Source organism: Typha angustifolia, chromosome 15 (genome assembly GCF_048772165.1).
Source record: "Typha angustifolia cultivar Huaian chromosome 15, ASM4877216v1, whole genome shotgun sequence".
In the NCBI taxonomy this organism is placed as follows: Eukaryota; Viridiplantae; Streptophyta; class Magnoliopsida; order Poales; family Typhaceae; genus Typha; species Typha angustifolia.
The window spans coordinates 15,671,845-15,683,260 of NC_133253.1; the positions used below are offsets into that span (position 1 = coordinate 15,671,845).

Sequence of the window (11,416 nt, forward strand, 5' to 3'; positions counted from 1 at the left end):
GAAATGACTTTCTTACCAACTAGTTTCACCTCCTTTTTTTTTTCTTTTTTTAAAAGAAGTCTTTTTTTTTCAGGTGAGACACTTTAAAAGGAATAGGCAGAGTAGCATATTAGCAGATTAGAATGTAGATGCCATGTCTCTTTTTATCCCTTTGATAGGTCTGCACCTGCTTTCATAACTCAAAACCATAAGCAGAAACAGAGGATAGGGAGGAATGGGTGCAGAAAAAAGCAGCTACTCCAATTACTATTAGGTATTTCTACTTTCTTAGTCCAATTTTTTCCTATTACAAAGACATAGATTGACTGTCAGATACGTTAGTACTCTCATGCCAACAGATTTGAATCTGATCTATTTTGTGTAAGTCACGAAAGATGAAACTTGGATTTCTTTTTGTTAATTATTGCAGATGAATTCATTCACATTACTAGATGAAATCAGTGTTGATATCTGCAACTAAAACCAAGGCTTTTTGCCTTGCAACATCGCCATCAGCTGCTCAAAAACTTGAGAACCACTATCACGGAGCCCAGAATGCATATATTCATTGGTCACCCATAGCCTGATTCCTGCAATCTGTGAGGCCGTTTCCATGGCAAGTTTAAAGTTAACATACATATCTTCATAATAAACAGCAGCAGCAACTGGAACCTGCACGATGGAATGGACAATCTTTGTCAGGAGATGGCGATCAATATACAGGAGTAGAACCAGCAACAGAATCTTTGTATCGTATCTATTGTTGCATATGCTATAACAGGCACTAATATGACTGCAATGTTCTCCAGCTGCCAGAATTCAACAAAATTCGCAACAATGTTTACCAATTTATGATGCCCATCTAACACGTGAAAGTATCATTGAGGAACCAACAAGCAATATTAGAACATATTTCATCTCCTGCAAACCTAGAGGTACAAATCTACTTCTACATGTAACAAAACACTATGAAACCCAATAGTCGTATCCCTGGGAAGAAGGGCAATCGACATCCCACAAGGGGATGCGAAGCAGGGGGGTTAAATTTCTGCTAAAAGGCAAGAGGGCAATGCCAAGCATGTGAACAGAAGAGAAAAGCTCATGTGTTCGAATCACCTGTGATTCCAATGGTTGAAAAGTATATGCAATAGTCATTAATAAACATTTGAAACTACTAGTTCTGGACAGTTCGAGACAGTAGCTGTAGCTATAGATCTCTGATAACAATGGAGATGGAAAATTCTTTTGATCTGACTAGTGCTGCAAAAATTGTCGTTACAGAAAGTACCAGTTACACAGAGATTCTGACTTACCAGCAAGAATGCCTTGCAATATGCGCATTCCACACCTTTTAAGACATTTATTCATCCCCTGAATGTGGGGGTTCGAGCAACAAAATGCCTTTTTAAGTTATTGCAAACTGAATCTTAAGTGCGCAAACACCCAGAACTTCCGTTGGCAATTATTATGTTCGAACAACATTAAGCCACAGTACTCAAATACATCCTGAGTTTAAAATAGACTTAGCAAGATAAAAAATGTGGAGGTCAAGCCAATCAATTTTAACGGTCTACAGTAACATTGAGTGTGCAAACACCCAGAACCTCTGTTGGCAATTATTATGTTCGAACAACATTGAGCCACAGTACTCAAATATATCCTGAGTTTAAAAATAGACTTGGCAAGATAAAAAATGTGGAGGCCAAAGCCAATCAATTTTAATGGTCTACAGTAACATTGAGGCGAACAAACACAAAAGCCATGTTATACCCACCAAATCAAAGGTGTGCTTGTACTCACCAATGCAGGGTGAAAAGTTCAACTACTTTGTCCTCACACAAAGGTACAAAGATGGACCAATTCACTCTAGGTGGTGACAGTCTGCATCTATGTAATTACTCATGCAGTCCATTTTTATCAGCCCAAAATGTATAAGGTAGCTAGCGATGATGGTCACCAAATCTGACACAACCACTTTATAAGAATCAGTAGGTCAAATAAGGCATTGGTCCTAAATTGGTCTTGTCTTCCATATATCAGGAGGGGAGAACGCAGTTGGCAAGCTGACACCTCTAGACATGAACAAATCCTAAGTGACAGATGAAAAGGCATGGGTCGAAGATAAGAGTGAATTCTCAGAGTTGTGTTAATCACAGATTCTTATAGCTCTTCACAACATAGCTAACAGTCAAGTGTCATTGCAGTCAGAACAAATAGCCAGGGTAGCATATGGGTTGAGCCTGGCTTTGTGTTGATGGGGTGTGTCCAGCCAAGTCTTTTCTAGACTGAGATACACTTGCTGCAGCTCTCCCACCTACTTTTCACAGGTGTTCATTTCCCTGTGGGCCTAAGTAGCCCGCAAATTTTCTCCTGCCCGGGTTTAACCAGTGGTAGATAAGCTGTCCAATGTGATATATTCTCATCCATGAAAACTAGCCATCTGGCAGGTTGACTTACTCAGAATCCCAATACATGAGTAGAGAGCAATGTTTAACTCTGGAGGTAATATAATAAGGTTCAGATAGGAGAGGGACCATCTGCTGGATCAACAATATCAATAGCCCCATGTGAGCACTATGGGAATGAAACATCAGTAATAACTTATTATGTGCATTCATGCCAAATCAATGGATGTTATATGCTAGCACCTTACAAAGCTTGAAGTCCATTGATGAAGAGTTGTGGATTATGATATGAAATGACCAGCAATATGGTGAGAAGAAATAACGAAGGTCTACTCAGTAGTTTATAAGAAATTATTATATAATTCTAGCATGTAAAATGTAATACCTGGTTATTATTTAGCCTGTCAACATCATACAGGGGGGGCCAGTCCTCTTTCTCAGCCAACAGATGAGCAGCTTCTTTAAATTGTCTTAAAGCATTGATCTCGTCAAACATCCATGGAAATATCATCTGATAACAAAATAATACATACATCAGTATTTTAAAGCAGAAAAACACAATTCAAAGCAAAACTTGTGAGGCTCAAAATCTGATTATACATCAGATATAAGATAATTGCCTGAAAAATTCAGAAAACAAATACGAAAGCTTGAAATGTAACACAAATGATTAGATGTGGCTGCCAATTGGTGCTCTTCCATACCCATTACATAATGATTATCTGAAAAAAGATGTTCTTCTCAGAAAAAGAATCAGTTGCTTCCAAGCCATGGTCTAAGAGAAGCAATTGCGATACGTCTCAGGCATATTTTAGTACTATAATCATCCACGTGGAGCCATTAGATTCTGTGTCAAATACATGCTAACTAGGAAAGGTCAAATATGAGAACATAGGTTCTAAATCATTTTTCTTTGATTAATAAAGCTACCGATTATTTCTACCAATCATTACATTTTTTTACCTTTCAGTTTGGCAGGCTAATTAGAAAGTCAGAAAACTATAGTTTCATCACAGCATTGTATGAGGCAAGCTTCGAATTCCTGGATCTTTTCACATTATCACTGGAGTATGATAACCACATGATGTATTTCCTTAACATATACTGTGTAACAATGTTCCAATAAATAAGCTCGCAGGCTAACATTTGTCAACTTTAATCTACCAAAGGCATCAGTTTAATTAAAGCTGGCGGGCCCAACAATAAATGTGCAGATCATTGTCCTTATTCCCTCTCAAGTTATTTCTTTTTCTGTGGCTGAAATTTAGCAGTGCAAAGAAGACTGATGATCACCTGAGCACTTATCCAATATCCCATTAGGATCACAAAAGGAAAACAGAAGAAGGAAACACTCAAGCAGAACAAGTGCTACAGTGTGTTTTCCATTGGAATAAGCCTAAAAGCATATAGATTTTGGTTTGAACAAATAATGCCCTTAAGGAATACTAGAATGTTATCCATTCTACAGCAGAGCTTTTCAGTTGTTCTTGTGGTATAGTACCCAATCAACCTGCCAGCTAATGGATCGCCTCAGAATGTTCTATAAATGAACATTAAAAAGAAAAGTATTCGATAAATTTATATAAGACATGATGCTAAAAGATCAATAATTGTGTGTTAGTGCCTCTTGTTGTAAACTTCTCACAGTTGGTTCTAATTGTGTGGCTAAGTCACCAATTTAACCTTCTAATACCTAACTTACCTCCCCAGTAAAATATACAGGACGACCTTCTTTTGCAGCTTCAATTGGATCAAATAAGCTCTCATGCTCACCCCTGATCCTGTGTGCTGACCATTGTGATGGAGCACCCTTCACTCAGATGTGAAAATTATTAGAATAAAATGTAGTAGTGCTTTACATGAATATTGCTATCTAGAGTCATGAGTTACCTGACAATAAATGGCTTCATGCAAAAGTGCATATAGGGGATTCGAATCAAACTCAATCCAACTCTCAATCTGCACAAAAGTACTCAACTATTATTAAGTCAATCAAGTGGGAAGCAAATAGTAGATAATATACAGGATACACAGAAAAAATTAAGCTTGTCCCATAAACTCTCTTGTGATTGCCTTAAAAAAAGTAAAAGGAGATGAAAGGCAAAGAGGGTTACCGCTTTCAAGAAGGAATAACTCATACACTTTTGTGCACCTGGAACTAATACAGGATCCCAGACTCTCTCAAACCTGTAGTCAACCATGTCAAATACATCCAAAAGTTGGAATATATAAAATCTTATTAATGGTACCATTCTCTTACATGTAATGTAGACGTTCAAACCCACTACCAGAGCCTAAACCAACAAGTCCAAGACATTGCAACCCTTTGGGTGTTAAAATACCTCCAGATGGAAGACGCACCTATTCAGATGACATAAATGTAAATACTACATGGATAGAACAGGAATTTTTGTTTAAAAAAGAAGATGACTAACCCCTCCACCTTCAACTTCAGTCAAGTAATTTACAACTTCACAAACAACTGGAATATCTTGAGGAAACCTTTTATAGTACTTCTCGTTTTGATGGACAACCTGCTCAAAGCAGGCTCTGTACACAGAATTTGCAGTACAGTTGCTCCCAATTGGCGGAAGCCCTCCCGTTAAAAGAACAGATTTAAGGCCTTGTGGAGCAAAACTCAAATAGGTCACTGCACAAAACCCACCGTAGCTCTACAGAAATATTGGAGTAAAATCAAAAGTCTTATCAGACAAAAGTAATAAACAGGAAAGTATGTTAAGATGGATAAATGGTTCAATTGAGCTACTGTTCCATAACATTAATAAAAACTAAGATAAAAAGAGTTAGAAACAGTTTGATTAATATCAAGTGGACCTAAGAAAATCTTTTATTGTAGTAAAATACAGCTACAAAGAGATAGGTTTTATAGTCCTTAACGGGTGCATGCAATGACAAAGGTACACCAAAAAATGTCAATGAAAAAAATCAAAATGTTGCACTGTTGGATTAATTTATATTAATTTCAATAACTGGGGCCACATATGTAAATAATTAGAGTGTGTGCGCTATTATTTAATTAAGCCTAAAGTTAAATAATCTAATTAATTATTAACTAATTGGCTTAAGGGTATATTTGTCATACAATTTCTGTATAGATACCATTAAGTAATTTCTTTTTTCTACAAGGGCACATACAATTTTTACCATTAAGTAATTAATTTCAATAATTGGGGCCACATACAATTTTTACATATGAGTCAATATATATTTCAGAGCTGGGTGGGCATCCAGTAAATTAGGTGCGCACCCTACCAGTCTGATCAGAAACAAAAACTTATGAATCTATTTCAAATTTGGTGTTTCTTTTTGGGATTCTCCTAGAATGAATAATGGACGTTGTTATCTACATAGAGATTAAGCCAGAAGTCATACTTGCCCTAACACTGTCCATGATCCAGCATCTGGTACAAGATGTATGCGGATAAACTCAGCATCTTTGACTATGTTATCAGCTCGGAAATGTTTCAAGTAGTCAACTAGCTCCGAAGCAGATGTCATTTGTGAAAGAGAAGAGACTGTTAAAGGAGTTGATAAACCAGTTCCTCGCTGACAAGAGGAGATTTAATACATGTGAGAAATATTATTCAAGACAGTAAAGAAAGGAAAATGATATTTATAGATGAGAAAGCACTATTTACAGCGCAACAACAACTCAATTTATCTTAAAGATAAATATACCCATCAACACCTTTTTATGAGGGTACTTTCATCATTTCAAAGTTTTGCTCTAATATATCACTTCTTTATTAATCGACATTTTCCAACTCCAACAATTCTTTATAGTTTATTTATGCTATTACTGGAAATTTGCTGTCTAAATAGTGATTTTTTGCTTTAAAGAAATGATCACTCTTGAAGATGATATAGAGGATTTTGCTAAAGGTCTGGAACATACCTGATCTAGCAAGATAACACGGTAATCTTCGCATGCTTTCTTCAGCCATCCACTAGCATCAACTGGACGAGGGCTTTCGAATCCGGGCCCACCTTGTAGGTATAATAAATATGGCAAAGGTAGCTCTTCCTTTCCAGCTGCAAGAATAAAGAGTAGACATACAAATTAAGACAGCAGATTTAGGTAATCCTTTTTCAGATAGCATATCTTCTCATAATGGAGATCTCAACACATATGGACATTCTACAAAAATAACCAAAAGTGAAATTATTTGAAAAATTCAAGCATGTTCTACACTTCTACTAATGTTGGACAATTAAGAAATGTTCTTTTGGAAGATGAAAGATCCTGTAAAGAGAGTAAAGCAAGTCTTGTAAAAGGAATAAAGCAACTCATTCAGCAGCAGCATCACTAGATGGAGGCAACCACCTAACATGAGACTCCCTCCTCAATGCTAGTATAATATGATATGTAAGTGACCAGATAGAAGAATAAACTCTAGAATGAAACATGGAAGGCCTCCAAAAAATCAATTCTTATTGTGTGTACATGCTTAATGATGGGTGACCATACAGTAACCGAGAAATGTAGGGTGCTAGTGTAGTACTCTTTAATGTTTTGGCGTGCCATAATTGCACATAGTTACCTTAAAAGGTAGCCTAGAAGAATCCTCTAATTTTGATGTAGCATACATGATGAAAGATTGCACTTGGGTATAAGTCTCTCCCCAGTAACTGACCAAAAGCAGCTATAACAAATTAAAACAACATTGGGATTCTTTTATCTTAGAAAGGATAGTTATCTCATTCCTTTTCACCATATCCAGTCTTTGGCCATTCTAAGTTTCTAACAAAAAGCGAACCTCCTTTTAATGCATACTTTAATAGAGAAAATAATTAAAAGTAATTTCTGATCAATGCATACTAATCTCTATTCAAACATTATGAGTCTGTCACCATTCTAAATAGATATTTAAACATATCTGTTATGTTCACATCAAAATCAATAGTAATATTTCAGCTGAAGATAATGATAAGTTCCCCCACATTGGCTGATGTTATGCACATGGTACAACTTCCTGCTGCTTTGAGAAGAAATTAACCACCATTGATCAATTCCTTGCATGCCGCGAACTTAAATGGCAATCATGAGCTTTCATCATCCCACATCTCGTGGGAAAAAGTTCTGCATTTTATGTTGCTCCATCCTGAAATTGGCATTTCTAGTACACAAGGTAGCAAACGATATTGAAGGATTATGGTGTTCCCAATCCTGCACATAGAACCACACCAAGCATTGCACTTTCCAAGAACTTTGCATCTTTTATTACACCCAAAAGGACGATTTTGAAGTATTACCACTCAAACATTAGTATAGCTATAGAGCCAAAGAAATAGGTAACAAAATAGAGGATCACGCATTACAATCAAAACCCTCCTAATCAATCCATTTTAATTTAACCTCCAAAGTCTGAAATTCATGAAACAGAAAAGAGGAAAAGATTCGATCTTTAGACGAACCAAGATATGCACATGACCCATTCGTTTAAATTCCACAGAGGACGAACGCAAGCGATTCAGAGGGAAAGGATGCTCACCAGCGACGACCTCGCGAGCGAACACGGTGATCTTAACCGTAGAGGCGTCCTTGCTGGAGTGGTCGAGGGGCACCGTGAAGCGATGGTCGCAAAGGCTCAGATCCGGCACGGAGTACCACGCGCCGGCCACGTGCGGATCCGAGGCGGCGGCAGAGGCCATGACTAGGCTCCGGATTCGCGGGCGCAGGCGCGCGTGTAGGTGGGGACGGCGGCGGAGAAGTGGAGATGGCACAAGTGGGTTTGCGAGCGACGACGAGAATAACCCACTTACTATCCCGCGGATAGCGACGGAGGCGGATATCATATCCACGTCGTCAGCACCCACTGCGGAGTAGCGGCGGCAATCGAGCTCGCTCGTGTTCGACTCGAAGTAAAAATTTATGGAGCTGAGCTGCTGAAATCATAGCTTGTGTTCATCTCGAACAAATTTCGAGCCAGCTACTGTTTGCCTCTGTTGACTTAATGCCCCAAGTCAACCTTCTTCAAAATATTACTCATTTAATTCATTTATACAGCTCAACTAGCTCCTCTGTTCACTTAGTAAATAATTAAACAAATTAGATGCTATAGAAGTCATAATTCCGAACTAAATTTAAAACCCATAGCAATCTAATACATATATTATATATAGCTATTTTATTAAATGTACGAGTAGATTTGGTATAAACTTGTGGCCAACTCCCAACGAGCTAGATCGATTGGTGTTATTGTGGAGTAGGTAAGTTGTTGCCGAATAAGTTATCCATGAATCGAATATTATGACAGTAATCTTTGGATAGACACCCGGATAACCATATCCACTTGATTCGTAATTAAAATTAATTATAATTGTTTTTTTAATTTTAAGATATTTTGTTTAGTTATGAAAAAAAAGCAGGATATTATTCAAATCTATAAATAATTAATTAAATATATAAAACATTGATTACAAAAGGACTCCATTACATTGTGTGTATTTTATTATAAAAAATGAATGTATTTAATTTTAAGAGCCTAATCTTATAATTATTAAAATATATTATGATTAAAGAATCTTATAAAGGAACCAAACTAACATAATAAATGTCTTTATAAGAATAAGGCAAGTAAAGTAGTATAGAATGCTAAGCTGCATATATACTAAAATAAGTTTAGATGGCGAATAAGGTCCAAGTACAACGTATCCTTATCCGTCTCCTCTGCATAAATACTAAATAAGGGTTGTTTGGTATCTCCGCTTGTCCGCGGCCCACTTTTTTCCTAACCTCTCCAAGATGCGAGCTCTCCGTTGCATGGCGACTCGTCTCATGAGCAACGTCCCCGAGAACACAGTCTACGGCGGGCCCAAGCCGCAAATCGCGACTCGCCGAGTCACGCTGACCCACCTCCGCCAGAAGCACCTCCGCGGCGAGCCCATCACCATGGTCACCGCCTACGACTACCCCTCCGCCGTCCACATTGACGAAGCAGGGATTGACATCTGCCTCGTCGGGGACTCAGCCGCCATGGTCGTCCACGGCCATGACACCACCCTACCCATCACCCTCGACGTCATGCTTGCACACTGCCGCGCCGTAGCGCGTGGCGCTTCTCGCCCGCTTCTCGTCGGTGACCTGCCTTTCGGGTCCTACGAGTCCTCTCCTTCGCAGGTTTGGACCTGATTTGGCGTTTTCGATTTGATTCCTAATTTTTGAGAGATGCCAAGTTGAGATTTTTATTGGGCGCGTTTCGTCGAACAGGCAGTGGACACGGCGGTGAGGGTGTTAAAGGAAGGTGGGATGGATGCAATTAAGCTGGAAGGGGCGGCACCGTCGAGGATCACGGCGGCGAAGTCGATCGTTGAGGCCGGGATTGCCGTCATGGGCCACGTAGGGTTGACGCCGCAGGCTATTAGCGTGCTCGGTGGATTCCGGCCTCAAGGGAAGACGATCACCAGCGCCGTCAAGGTTGCTCCTTTATCCCCAAATTTCTCTTCTCAGTTATGTGTTTGATGATTTGATTTAGAACAAAGTTGGGTTTTTTTACAGGTAGTGGAGACAGCCCTCGCGCTGCAAGAGGCTGGTTGCTTCGCGGTAGTGTTGGAATGTGTGCCAGCCCCGGTGGCGGCTGCTGCTACTTCCGCTCTGCAGATCCCGACCATCGGCATCGGCGCCGGGCCATTCTGCAGCGGTCAGGTTAGTTTGTCTTCTGTCCAGAACTTGGGCACTTAAATTGAGTTGAAATTAGAATTATTTTGCTTTCATTCTGGTCTGAGCATAAGGTTGTATTTGGTCAATCTTTGCATATCTGCTGTGAGGTTGGTGTAAAGGAAATCTTGAATTGGAGTTTCAGATGATTCCTCAGCTCCAACTTAGTCAGTGAACTTATCCTTTATGCTACCTCTCGAATGTATCATCAGTAGATTTGCATGTCTTTGGTTAGAGTTCTCATTGACTGTTTTCCTGCCTTATGCATTAATGGCCTTTGATGCTTCATATGGATCATTCCCTGACAGTTAGTATTTTATTTCTTTTACTTGTTCATGGATTATGCCTTATGTACTTAATGTTCCTACTGAAGACATGATAAATATGCCTCACAGATGGTTTCTTCCTCCTTGAGAGTTTGTGCTGCATAACAGAAATATGCAAGCAAGTGAGTGGGAAGTATATTATAGATCAACCATTTAACATATTTTTTTCCTGCAGGTGTTGGTGTATCATGATTTGTTGGGAATGTTGCAACATCCACATCATGCGAAGGTTTAACTGAATGCCCAATTCTCTTCCATATGCACTTTCTATTCACCTTCTGAGAAGTTCGGATTGTCTATTCACCGTTAAACAGGTCACGCCAAAATTCTGTAAACAGTATGGACGTATTGGTGATGCCATTAATCAAGCTCTCTCGGAGTACAAGCAAGAAGTAGAGAACCGATCCTTTCCAGGTCCAGCTCACACACCATACAGAATTAGCGAAGCAGATGTTGATGGGTTTCTGGATGAGTTACAGAAGATGGGTTTAAGTGAGGCTGCCGCTGCGGCTGCTGCTGCTGCTCAAAATGTTGACACATCTGGGAGGACAGTAGACGAAAAGTGCTGATAGAGCAACGGCCTGTTTTCAACAGCCTTGCTGTTCTTTGCTTTTACTATACCATTTATTTTTCCTCGGTAAGGATGTTCTTTTAACAATAAAGATTTGAGAGAAGAGTTATAGTAAACATCTTTCCCAAAATAAATCCCTCCTTAGTGGAGATGAATTTTATCTTGTCACAGTGAATTTTGTTTGAGAATAAATTGACTATTTTTGTGTCTCTCACTTCTAGTTATTCTCTCTTTGTAAAAATTTGGCTTGATATGAGAAGAAATTACATATTGACGAACAATCTTCTTTCTTATAGACCTTCACATATTGTTCCTGAAGATCCTTTTAGGACCTTGTTGATGATTTGCAATGACAAATTTGACGAGCATTCCTATATAGACATGCGCATACCTAGCTAGATCCTATTACCTGTAGTTCAACTGTCATTCTATGTTCCATAGGCTACTTCATATATTC

General features: G+C 38.8%; 2 protein-coding genes across 2 annotated transcripts; one reads left to right on the forward strand and one right to left on the reverse strand.

Moving 5' to 3' along the window:
- Window positions 1-375: 375 nt before the first annotated feature.
- On the reverse strand, window positions 376-8,289 carry LOC140777295 (uncharacterized). Its single transcript, XM_073121316.1, has 10 exons — window positions 7,898-8,289; window positions 6,301-6,437; window positions 5,778-5,951; window positions 4,820-5,056; window positions 4,645-4,745; window positions 4,499-4,571; window positions 4,275-4,343; window positions 4,087-4,194; window positions 2,770-2,895; window positions 376-651 (listed from the first exon to the last, which is right to left on the reverse strand). Exons 1-10 carry the CDS (start codon window positions 8,199-8,201, stop codon window positions 457-459), a joined length of 1,524 nt encoding a protein of 507 aa, XP_072977417.1. The 5' UTR covers window positions 8,202-8,289; the 3' UTR covers window positions 376-456.
- An 812-nt stretch (window positions 8,290-9,101) lies between these two features.
- LOC140778163 (3-methyl-2-oxobutanoate hydroxymethyltransferase 1, mitochondrial-like) lies at window positions 9,102-11,230 on the forward strand. Its single transcript, XM_073122744.1, has 5 exons — window positions 9,102-9,525; window positions 9,616-9,822; window positions 9,904-10,050; window positions 10,564-10,617; window positions 10,703-11,230. The coding sequence occupies exons 1-5, from the start codon at window positions 9,151-9,153 to the stop codon at window positions 10,955-10,957; spliced, it is 1,038 nt and encodes a 345-aa protein (XP_072978845.1). The 5' UTR covers window positions 9,102-9,150; the 3' UTR covers window positions 10,958-11,230.
- The last annotated feature ends 186 nt before the right edge of the window (window positions 11,231-11,416 follow it).

What these genes read in the sequence shown, in the direction of transcription:
- LOC140778163 (XM_073122744.1), top strand. Translation starts at nt 9,151, where the DNA reads ATGCGAGCTCTCCGTTGCATGGCGACTCGTCTCATGAGCAACGTCCCC. An exon ending in ACGAGTCCTCTCCTTCGCAG is followed by an intron (nt 9,526 to 9,615) that starts GTTTGGACCTGA and finishes TTCGTCGAACAG; the next exon opens with GCAGTGGACACGGCGGTGAG. An exon ending in AACATCCACATCATGCGAAG is followed by an intron (nt 10,618 to 10,702) that starts GTTTAACTGAAT and finishes ACCGTTAAACAG; the next exon opens with GTCACGCCAAAATTCTGTAA.
- LOC140777295 (XM_073121316.1), bottom strand. Translation starts at nt 8,201, where the DNA reads ATGATATCCGCCTCCGTCGCTATCCGCGGGATAGTAAGTGGGTTATTC. An exon ending in CGCTCGCGAGGTCGTCGCTG is followed by an intron (nt 6,438 to 7,897) that starts GTGAGCATCCTT and finishes TTATTCTTGCAG; the next exon opens with CTGGAAAGGAAGAGCTACCT. An exon ending in CTGAAGTTGAAGGTGGAGGG is followed by an intron (nt 4,746 to 4,819) that starts GTTAGTCATCTT and finishes TCATCTGAATAG; the next exon opens with GTGCGTCTTCCATCTGGAGG.